The sequence below is a fragment of the Macadamia integrifolia genome, chromosome 7, assembly GCF_013358625.1.
Source record: "Macadamia integrifolia cultivar HAES 741 chromosome 7, SCU_Mint_v3, whole genome shotgun sequence".
NCBI classification, from domain to species: Eukaryota; Viridiplantae; Streptophyta; class Magnoliopsida; order Proteales; family Proteaceae; genus Macadamia; species Macadamia integrifolia.
This window is the reverse complement of record NC_056563.1, coordinates 9,721,720-9,733,453: the sequence shown is the minus strand read 5'-3', so window position 1 is coordinate 9,733,453 and position 11,734 is coordinate 9,721,720. Positions and strand designations below refer to the sequence as shown.

At 37.6% G+C, this 11,734-nt stretch overlaps 1 protein-coding gene across 2 annotated transcripts; it reads left to right on the top strand.

Annotated features, from left to right (window-relative positions):
• The first annotated feature begins 288 nt into the window (after nucleotides 1–288).
• On the top strand, nucleotides 289–9,206 carry LOC122084508 (GATA transcription factor 26-like). Of its 2 annotated transcripts, none has more exons than XM_042652809.1 (8): nucleotides 289–1,037; nucleotides 4,124–4,492; nucleotides 5,018–5,444; nucleotides 6,097–6,169; nucleotides 6,356–6,459; nucleotides 6,829–7,015; nucleotides 7,150–7,270; nucleotides 7,785–8,521. In XM_042652809.1, exons 1-8 carry the CDS (start codon nucleotides 998–1,000, stop codon nucleotides 7,802–7,804), a joined length of 1,341 nt encoding a protein of 446 aa, XP_042508743.1. In that variant the 5' UTR covers nucleotides 289–997; the 3' UTR covers nucleotides 7,805–8,521. The 2 variants fall into 2 exon arrangements, with proteins under 2 accessions (XP_042508743.1, XP_042508742.1); XM_042652808.1 differs by lacking the exon at nucleotides 7,785–8,521 and adding an exon at nucleotides 8,542–9,206 and having other exon boundaries at nucleotides 302–1,037.
• The last annotated feature ends 2,528 nt before the right edge of the window (nucleotides 9,207–11,734 follow it).

Sequence of the window (11,734 nt, the reverse complement as noted above, 5' to 3'; positions counted from 1 at the left end):
GATTTTGGGGTTGATGTGTATCTGTGATGCATAGTATCATCAGTATTCAATTGCACTGACTCATCTATGCTTCAACTGGTATATATATATATATATATATATAGATATATTAAAACTCCACAAATTAAAAAGGTGAAGAAAAACTAAAGAATTCCCCAATCCCCTCCCCACCCCAAGGCCCCAACATCACAGTCAGTCAGGTACAGAAGAATTAGTGTTTTCTTTTCTTTCCTTTCCTTGATGCTTCGTGGTTTAATTTGTCTTCAGAAATAAAATGTAGAATTTCTCCATGATTGTTTCTTCTCTGCAGTTTCAAGCTTTATTTTTTAATTTTTCCCTTTATCTGTCAATTTTTACATCTTTTTTGGGGGATTATGAAAACAGGAAGCAGAAAAGTCCAGAGTCAACATGATATATCTGTAATAATATACCTCTACCCCTACCCTTACTCCATTATTAAATTAAGGAAAAAATGATTTTTTTTATAAAAAGAAATAAATTGAAAGATTTCCATAACATCAAAATAAAGCAATGAAAGCTGAACATTTACTCTATATACAATAGAGGGCAACAACAAGAGGTCACAGAAACAGCCTCCTCCATTTCACCTTCCTTTCTCCACCTTTAATAGGATTCCTTTTGAGGGTCTTTTCTCTTCCATTGGATTTTACAGATTCCCTGTTAGACACCCATTTCAATCCTTCTGATTTTTCGTTGATTTTGCTATTTTTATGTGTTTTTCCTGGGTCTGAAAGGCATACTTTTTTTGTAGTTCCATGGGTTTTTGGTTTCTTCTGCAAACTCTAGTTGGGTTTTAGCAGAAAGGCTTCCAGACCCAGTAATATTCTCTTAAGTGGGTTGAAGAGAATTAGCTTTTTTACTTTTTTTTCTTTTCCCTTCAAATTTGGCTATTTTTTGGCAAGAAAATCCGTGTTTTTTTTTTCCTCCATTTTGTGTTCTTTGAATCCTTGTTTGGAGATAAGGTGGGGAGAGAGGCATGGGTAAGCAAGGGCCTTGCTACCACTGTGGCGTTACAAGTGAGTCTATGTTCGTTTTCCGTGGTCGCTCGATAATTTTTACTGAATATTTGAAGAAAATATTGAATTCTCTTTTTTCTATGTTGTCGTTCCTAAGTGTACTTTGTGAATTGGAATTAATAAGTAATTCTATGGAAGAGCAGACCAACATGCTTGTATATTTGAATGAGAACTGCTTCGAACAAGAAGAACAATAAGGATATGGGGAAATTTGTGTTTTTTGTTTTTTCTTCTTAATTATTTTCATTTCTTAACTTTATTGAATGGGAAGAATCCTATCGAAAGCCTTTGTTTCTTTGTGAATGCTTATACTTGTATGAATTTGTGTGTAGAATTGAATTTTCTAGTTCTTTGGTGTCTATGTTCTTCTGAACTTCTAGTCCCTTCTTGGATTTGTGCTAGTAATATTTCAGACTACAGTGAAATTGGTGATTAAAAGAATCTATTTTTTTGATTCTCTATGCTGTCCCCCCTGCTGAGATGGGTGTTTTTGCTTAAACAAGAGCTATTGAGTCATACTAAGTCAAACCCTCTATTCTGTTATTTTTTCTTTTACAAATTCTCTGTGGTTCCTAGAGGTCTAATTTGATTGTTCTTTTGGAGCAAATGTACTTTGGTGAACCCATGTTCGAAATCCTTTACTGCTTCTAAAAGAATTCTTCTGTGTATTCTTCTGAGTTTCATGATCTTCTGGCCTCTGCTAAGAGTTGGTACATTCAATGATGACTTCTGAACATCCACATTCATGTTCCTCCTAAATGATTTCTGCTGTTCTATCCATTTTCTGAAATAGATGAATTCGGTGATTTGTTAAATCAGCAATAAGCGTCCACTTGTACCAAACCTGATCTCCACCTAAAGGACCCCCCCCTCCTTTATTTCCATTCAATTGTTTTAGAGCTAACTATTAAGTGCATATAGCAGTGAATGTCACTGCCCGCAATTGCCTACATAGAAAAGAAGTCTGCTCTTTGTGGTTTGCTAGACTTGTAGCCCTCCCAAAATGCCTTTCTTGGAGATTCTGTTCATTACAATAAGAATTTACAGGGAGTGGTCTTCAATACAAATACATTTTGTTCAGTATTTTCTTTGAACTGATTAAGGTCTAAATAGGAAGGTTCAGCCTCAGATGAATTTGGGAAGGATGAGGATTTGTTAGGCAGTTTCTCAGTTCTCCCATTTTCACTAAAAATTGGGAAATATTGCTGTTGAAGTGATGTGCACCTGGATCAGTGGGACAGCTAGCATTATCTTCATTTCAATGCAAATTCATTCAGGCTAACTTTCAGCCAAAATTATCTTGCTTTGGCATCAACCTTGTGGTTGACTCAGAGCTCGCATTATTCAGGTTTCATCTGTGAATTGTACCACAGCATCCTAAGTACTTTCTATTAGTTCCTTGCTATTCTTTAACTTGTTCTGCTGCGGTTCTTTCTTTGTTTAATGTGCTGAACTCTCAAGAATGGATCCTCACGTTGTCCTTGTTTAAACTTTTTATTGAGGGGTTAATTTCATTCAGGCCTCATTCCTTAGCTACTGCACATCATTTCAACAGTCTGATATCACTTAATTGCTGAATTTTCTCTCTTCATCCTTTGCTGCTATAGTTTACAGTGTAATTGTATACTTTTGAGTGTTGATTTTAGGAAACTTAAGAAGCAGAGAAATTGTAGAGGTGTTTCTCGATACATGTATAAAGCTATAAGTGCATAGACATTCTCGACTGAAAGTAACCTCGCATGCTTGGATAGCATTCACCACATTGTCTCTCCTCATTATTTACTGCAAATGATGGGCATAGGCCCAGGTGCAGTGTTCAATTCATGAAACTCAAAAAGGGAAAACGACACATAAAAAATGTGTATGTTGTTAAAAGTGTAGCGTTAGAGTTTCATAACTCATAAGGAATGGAAATTATCATAATATCCATTTGAAAATAACCTCAAATGCTTAGGTGGTATTGTATTTCTTCTCTACTGGGAGTACAACTTAAGAGTTTATTATGCATGCAGTAAATAAAAAGAGGGGGGGGGGGGTTGAGAAGAACTGCTTCAAGTCTACACACATTCAACATAGGGACTTCACTAAATACCGATGCATCAGTGTGAGAAAACTGCTGCAATTCACTCCAATGAGGAAATCCCTCCTGAAATCAATCTGCTTCTCAAGTCCTTTCTTATTTCTGTCTCCATTTTAGACCCTTCTCTTGAAACCCCTCAAGCATGTTAGCGACAAGTGGGGCAGACAAGTTTCTCTGGTCTTAACCTCAATAAAGCAATCAGACATCTTCAATTTCTTCTCCCCCCGCCCCCCCCCCGCCCCCCCCTCCCCCCTCCCCACCCCCCAAGGCAATATCTGCAAGTGGATTTACAGTCTCAGTTTAAATTGGTTTGGCTTGCCCCTGCCCACTTGTCAGGTGGTGCTAGATGGGGTTATGTGGCATGAAATATCCTATATGTGAACTTTTATAGCATATATTTGCTACAGTTCTGGTGATGGTATTTAATGGAAACAGGAATTTGAAGATTGTATGCTGTGCAATGGAATTTACACATAATTAATTCGGTCTTGCAACAGAGAAATAGATATGAGTAGGTACTTTATTCGAGTTACTACTAGCCATGTGGTAATTGGTACACTCTTTGTGGGCCTTAGCATTGGATGTGCAACAACTTGGCCATGGTATGCAATAGAGACATTCTTCGAGAACTTGGATGTTCATCGGTGTGCATGTAGTCTTTAGACATGGAATCCTTGTTTTTTTTTTTCTTTCTGATCACTTTCAAATCAAATTTTAAGCTTGTCCATGTAAGTTTGCTTTCAAGATTTACAGCTCTGGTAATATTGCTGCTAAAGAAGCTATTAGTGTTTTATGCTGTTGAAAATTGGAATCGCAATAAGATGACATTGCAATTTTTCTTGAACTTGGAATGAAGCTAATGAGGGTTATGTAATCTTTGCTTTCAGACTTGGATGGGAGGGATTAGTTCATTTTTGTCCGTCTACGTTAAATCCACTCCACGCATTTAGTATTATTAATCCAATTTTTGTTTTTGTTCATTGCTAACAATCAAATAATGCAACAGGCACCCCTCTTTGGCGCAATGGACCACCAGAGAAACCGGTACTGTGCAATGCATGTGGTTCTCGATGGAGAACGAAGGGAACACTTGCAAACTACACCCCATTACATGCCCGAATAGAAACTGATGATCTTGAAGAGTACAAAGTTCCAAAAGTGAGAAGCATACCCATTAAGGCTAAAGATGTGAGATTACATAAAAGAAAAGAGACTCATGATAATGTGGTAGTGGAAGGGGAAGCTCCAGAATGTGACCAGAACTTCCTGAAGGTTCTGGAGGATGATGCAAGTAATAGATCAAGTTCAGGATCAGCGATATCGTACTCTGAAAGCTGTGTCCAGTTTGGTGGCATAGATGCAAGTGAATTAACAGGTGGGACTGTCCTTCAAGTGTTGTGGGTTCTTAGCTAACATACTTAACTCGTAATGTTGAGATTCAATGAGATTCATAGGCGTAAGTTTTAATGGCTGTAAGTTCATTGTGACAATGGACTTCATCATTGGAGGGGAGAATCGGATGAACAGGCCCATTTTAATCGGATGAACAGGCCCATTTCATGAATGAAACATAAAGATTGATATCTTATCTGGTGTGGGAATTAACCAATGGGAACACATGAAATCAAATTTGTTTCATCCACTCACCTTCAGGGAAAGCTACTGTGATTTACTGCTCCCTGAATGAAAAATCTCACTGTTCGACATGGTTCTCCCCTTTAGTGTTACTGAATACAATCAGCTGGTATATTTGACAGGACAACTTGTATGAGGGATTCTAATTCTTAGAGAAACTATAGTGAAGATTTCATGATCAGGTTTTATCGCATTGTGTATAAACACTTTGCTTGGATCCTTAAGTACACATCTACCCACTTTAATCCAATTAAATCTTTTTCAGGGCCAGCTCAATCAACTGTGTGGGAAACGCTGGTACCATCGAGAAAGAGGACTTGCGTGAGTCGCTCAAAGCCATCTCCTGTTGAAAAACTTACAAAAGACCTATGCTCTATTTTACATGAGCAGCAGGCTTCATCTAACTTCTCTGGATCTTCAGAAGAGGACTTGATTTTCGAAAGTGACACCCCAATGGTCTCTGTAGAGATAGGACATGGAAGTGTTCTCATGAAGCACCCGAGCTTGGCAGCTCGAGAGGAGGAATCTGAGGCCAGCTCTCTTTCAGTAGATACCAAACCAAACCAAATAAATGATGCTTATTCAGGTTCTGCGTCTCTTCCTGTACATAACTATAGAGGCACGATGTTTCCAAGCATCAGCAATGAGAAAACAAAGAAGTCCACTGGACAAGGGATAGAGCACAGCAAAAGGTACTTACTGGTCATTGTATATTAACTTAAAAAGTGACTAGAGGTTCTCACAAGTCATTTTAGTTTTCCAGCAACAGTGGAGAATTGAGTACAGGTGTTGCATGGGCCCAGATGCTTACCTGCTATGCCCGGGTAGAATAAGGCCCCAATTTGACCAGGTTTATCCATGTGCTCAGCTTATATGGACTAAAAACTGCAAAATACTTAGGCACAAGCCATAAGCGTGTAGTTACTGTTCTTGGATATTTGGAGGAATGAAAAGGATACATGTGGAACTTAGTACAAAGGTTAAGGACAATTTAATATTCAAAATTATTTTGTTCAGAAATAAAAGGAATAGTTTTCTGTAATAGTCTTTAAAAGAACAATCACATGCTTTATTTCATCTCCCATGAAAGCCAGAAGCTGAAAATAGCTAGGAAGAAGCTGTTTGAAATAATTGAAGCTTGACCAGAAATTTCAGCTTATTAAACAGCAAACCCAATTTTTTCGTTTATTTTCAGCGTTTGACATCACCAAATACAACATCTAAGCTTTTATGGGGTTTAGTTTAAGCTATAAACCACATAAGCCTGTATAATGAGAGCAGGCAGATGCTAAGCCTTCTTATGAACGAACTTCTAGAATTAATTTGGTGTCTTTGACATTGCAGGGACAAATCCCTCTTTGAGAGATTACAACTTCTACAAAGTCACAACTCACCACTCAGAGCCTTGGATCTAAAGGTAAGATTTTGCTTCTAAACTTTTTATACAATTGTTTGAATTCCTTCAGGCTATATGTTCTGCATATAACAATTCCATTCATTGGGTATTTGGTGGAAAGCAATTGTTGGAACAGGAATTTCTAGTATGCCATTTTATTTTGAGTTGTTCTGTAGCTAACATGATTGCAGTCCATGTTTGGAATAGGATGTTGTTAGCTTTGAGGAGTTTATGAGTCATTTGACTCGTGAAGAACAGGAGCGATTGATGAAGTATCTACCTTCTGCGGATACTGCCAGACTTCCTGATAGGTTAGCAACGTTGATTAAAATTTTGTTATGGTTATGGTGGTGCAAAGAATAAAATGAAAGCAGGATTTGACATGGTTGCACTAGACCATAATCTGTATTTCTTTGCTAGGAATGTGAAACAATGTATCACTTCTGCTGTATTTACTGAAGGAATATTTCTGTGATTTTACACATTGAAATTCCAAACTGAATACTGATTGATTACTTATTTATGGTGCTTTCTAGTCATTTTCTAATTTATGTTGCTTTCCTTGGGTTTTTTTAAGAGAACAACCTTGCATACTGCAATTTATATGTGCGTTGGAAATTTAAAAATGCCTGGTTTATGCCTTGAAACTAATTTTCTGTATCATGTTATCATGTGTACAGCCTCGAAAGCATGTTTAATAGCCCTCAATTCAAGGAGAATGTATCTTCCTTCCAACAATTGCTTGCAGAGGGGCTCTTTGATCTCTCCTTTTCAGAAGTGAACACTGAAGACTGTAAAACACTGAAGAGGCTTGTGTTAATCAATTTGGCAAAGTCAAAATGGGTAGAACAGCATAATCTGCTCAAGGTATTACCCTAGAATTTTGATATCATATCCATGAAATTAATTTGATTTGGTTTATTTGGACATTGAAAAATACTTTTTTTTGTACTTATTTTCTTTTATGTATTTATTTATGTTATTTACATTTTTGGCTCTAGGATGTTAAAGGTAAAAAGGTTACAGAAGATAAGGGAGAGAGAAATGGAATCAGTCTCCTTGGGTCAAGCGATCTTTTACCTGGCAAAAGACCACAAGATGGCCAAAATCATGACTTTCCAGGTTAAACATTTCCCAATTTCCCAAATTTGTTCTTTTTATACCTTGTGTGGACTCATTTTTTTACATATTTTCTGTGTTTCTTCACACAATCATAGCTGCAACAATTACAAGGTCAAATCTCAAAGATTCTTTCATCTTCTTTTGGATGCACTGTATTACAGTATCTTTCATATAATTATCTTAAGATTTACATCAATATGACTAGGCTTGTGCAGTGTGTTTTTCTTGTTTGCTTTCAACTTTTATGAAATACGTAAACTTTGCATACAACCTCATTTCTCTAGGCGGACAGACTGATATATCATATATCATTAAAATTGTGCAATCAGCAGCCCATTGATGGGACAGGTTAGGGAAAATTTTGATCTGCTGAATGGATCAAAGTTAACAGTTCCCATGACCATCAAAAAAAGAAAGGGAAAAAAGGTTAACAGTCATGGAGACAATCTTCTGCCTTCTACTGTAGTTTAAAGTCTCTGGAATCTAAATATTCTGTCATCAAACTTATGTGCAGCTTTTGAGCCAAGGACTTGACAACAAGAATGCAGCGAGTCCAACTATAAATACTGTAAGTCTTGCTGTAAGATCTAAGTAAATTTAAAAGAATTTAAAAGCTTCCAAAAATTAAACCTTGTAAAGCCCCTGGACAAACATACTTGCATGCCTAGATCTGACAAGCCTATGTAGGAAAGAGATTCCTCAAAGTGATTAGGTGTGCGGCAAAACTAAAAATGATAAAAGTACAGAATGACCATATAAGTGCTGATTTGGGAGTTGCCTTGATACATGATAAGCACCGAGGGAGTCGTTTGAGATGGCTATGTTCAACAGAGACCTTGGGATGGCACTAGTACGGAGGAGTGATCTGATTCAGATTGAAGGAATTAAAAGAGCTAGGGGCAGAGGCCTAAAATGACCCTAGGGGAAATAGTGAGGAAAAACATGCATAGTTTAGGTCTTGACTCAAGTATGACCTCGAATAGAGTTATTTGGAGAGCAAGGATCCACGTAGCAGCCGGTAGGATTTTGCTGAGTTGTCATTGTTATTGCATGTTCTTTTCCTTCTACTATTTTTAATATTTTGTCTTTGCTCGGATCTATGTAGTTGATCCCATTTAGTTGGGATAAGGCTGAGTTTATTGTTGTTGTTGTTGTTGCTGTTGTATTGCTTTCCCGTCACCTGTATTTTATAAATCAACTGTTGATATAACCTTCAAACCTTGCATATACTCCATAAAGTAAATTTTTTACAAATATCTTGCGTATTTCAGAACCAAAAGCCACTATGAAAAGCCCCAGGAGGTGGGTAACAAAGGCTGGCAATGATACGAAGGACCCCATCAACAATGATGGCTATTGCTTCAGTTCAAGAAGCATATTTGCTTTCCCTAACGATGGGAACTCTCTCATGCTGGATTCTTTTCAGTTCACTGATGACAGTTCTGATCAAGATCTACTATTGGACATTCCATCCAATGGTGCTTTCCCTCAGGCAGAGCTTCTACCCACATCAAGTTTCAGCACTCAAAAGACAAGCACTTGCAGTGTTATACACCCAAATGTTATCCATCCATGACATTGCATGCTCATGCCCTACTTTTTGAATAACGAGAACGTATATAGATACACTTATGCTGGACCTGGGGATAGCATCCATGGTCCATGCTTTTTGCATGTTACAATGGAGGAGTATTGTAAATGTAGTTTAAGGGTTGCTTTTTTCTTACCTCCCCCCCCTTTTCCCGTCTTCCCCCGCATTCCTAGATATCTGTATCCTGATCTGTTGATGCTTTGGAATGTTTAGTGATGGGGGTTGGATGGGTCTCTCTCTCATTTCCCTTTTCCTTTTTTTCCTTCCTCTTGTTTTCTGTATAGGCTGACAGAAGTTTGTAATATATAGCTCAGCATTGCAATGGAAGTTTTGTTTAGTGCTTGAGGTGGCTGAGATCAGCATGTACCTATTTTAGTTATCACCTTACAAATAAATTTGAGATCGGCTTAAATAGCTCGCTTTTATTAGTGTGAAGGAATTTTTGGCATCTAAAATAATATCTTAGACCCTTTTTGGGTGAAAAGGTTCTCCAATTTTTTAAGATGATTCTTTATGAATGGGAATGCTTAGCTATTGCAGACCAATTTTAGTCAACCAAACGAGCATAGTTGCTGAAGTTAAACTGCCAAGGCAAAGGCCACTTCGCATTTTTTTCAGGGATTCCTAGTCAAGGGGCTATTTACATCCTACACTTATTTCCTTGCTTGTTCAGAAACTTGAAGTAGAAATGGGAAGTGATTGTTTGACATAACTGTTAATTCTTCTATTACCATTAGAAATTTATATCTTATGAAGCCATTAGAGCTTTAATTAAATTGCTAATACAGGTCAAGGAAAGAATGGATATATTGGTACTCATTCGATATGGTGGAAGTTAAAGCCTGAAGGAATCTGTGTCTTGTTAGCCACGAGAATATTGCTGGTTGGGGATCAGTGGCTTCTTGCCTATGCTTGGAGATGTGGTCTTCAAATGTTGACATCTCCTGATTTTGTTGTCTCAGCCACCTTAACTCATAGCTACAATGCTATATGTCCCAGTTTAGAACATTGTGGAACAAGAGGGAGATTTTCATTGATAAAGGGAAATGGTTACGTTAGAGCAAACACCAAGAAAATACAATAATAAATAGATAATAGATCTGAACAACACAGAGATTTAATGAGGTTCACACACCGGTGTGGTGTGCTACGTCTTCAGGCGAAGAAGAATATGTTTCACTATGCAGAAGAGAGAGATTACACCCAAGCAGTGACGAGGTGGATCTTAGAAAACTTTTCATTCGATTTGCCATCAAAATATGTCAGAGCGGGTCAATCTTCAAAACGGGTCAAGAATTCGAGACAAACTCAATAGGTTATCCTGAAAATATTATGTTAGATTTGAGGCTTCGTTTGGTCAGAAGTGAAGCCAATACATCTTATCATTTACCCCTTTTGACAGATGAAAGGTAGTCAGTCTTCGTTGGTAAAGTGAGATGAAATTGAAGAGGAAAAAAAAATTAAAAGAAAATAAAGAATCTTGTCAAAGAACAAAGGTCACGCAATTAAGGTAAAATAAAGAACTCTCATTGCTTTCTTTTTTCTTTTTTCTTAATGAAAAATTAATTTTTTTTTTGGATGAATAACTTTCCTTCTCAACACCAAGCTCCGCATTGCATTGAAATGCGTGAAAACTTAAATTATGACAAAAAAATAAATAAATAAATTACTTAACTTTTAGCCAAACACTGCCTTTCTTACTTTGATGTTGAGGTTTGAATGAAACTTGACTAGTCAACTTTGGAGTTCGACTGATTCCACATATTTTCCTTGAGGACCCAGGATGATACTTGGTGTATGAAAAGATCCCTCAAGCAATTACTTGTTTTAATGCTAGAGACTTAAAAGAATGCTTTCCTGATCCTGTCTACCTCTTTTAACTTGAACCGAAATCCCTTTAAATTACCAACTCATCCTGGAGTGCTGCAGTTATCAGAATTCAGAAGTGCATCTCAACCATTTCCAAGGGTAGTTTCAGTCATTCAAGACCTTCCAACTCATCCTCTTTCCACATTTAAGGAGGTTTCCCTGTGTTCTTAACTCAAGTTCCTACAACTGCACATAATTAAGGCTTTGGAAAGAACCAGTGGCCTCTTCTCCTGAACTGAAGATGGCTCTACTCATGGACCATCAAACAGTCATCTATCTCCTGAGTTATGCCACCACAGCTCATACTGAAATGCAGGCTGGCTCATCATGCAGGCAACAGCAAGGATTATGGCTCCTGCAGAAGTTCGGCATTCTCTCTACCCCAAAGGCTACAGTTATGAGAGTCATCGAAAACTCGGGAAATTCCTGACCATGTTACACTCTCTAACTTGTGTGGATGATTCTCTCTTAAGGGAGCCTTGCATCCAGCCATCGTCTATCATTGATTCCTCCGGAGGTGTGATATTATCCAAACTTTAGTTTACTTGCACCTGTTGAGGGCTATGCCCAATTCAGTGATCCTACTCAAAATCATCGACAAATGGCTTGATCTAGCGTTGGTATTTAACCATTTTAGCTGTGGTTAGGCTCATCCTCAACCATAATGCAGTGGGATGGTGAGAATACCTATCATTCTTCTCCATGCAGTCTTATGAGTAACTGAAGTTCATTTTGTGAATCAGGGCTTCTGCAGTTTGATTCACGAGTATGTTATTATCGTCCCAAGTTTAGTTAGATGGAATCAACTTACTCTACTTTAATTGAGACAGAAATAAGAGGAAAGTTGGTGTATGTTGCATGGAAGTTATGGTTCTTTTGCCTCTGTCGGCTCTATCTACATGCTATCAAGGATGGAACCAAACTAGATATCTATCCAGAGAAAAAGTATATGCAGTGATGAGTGATAACACAAGCAGTCACCATTTCAGTTGATTTAAAACAAG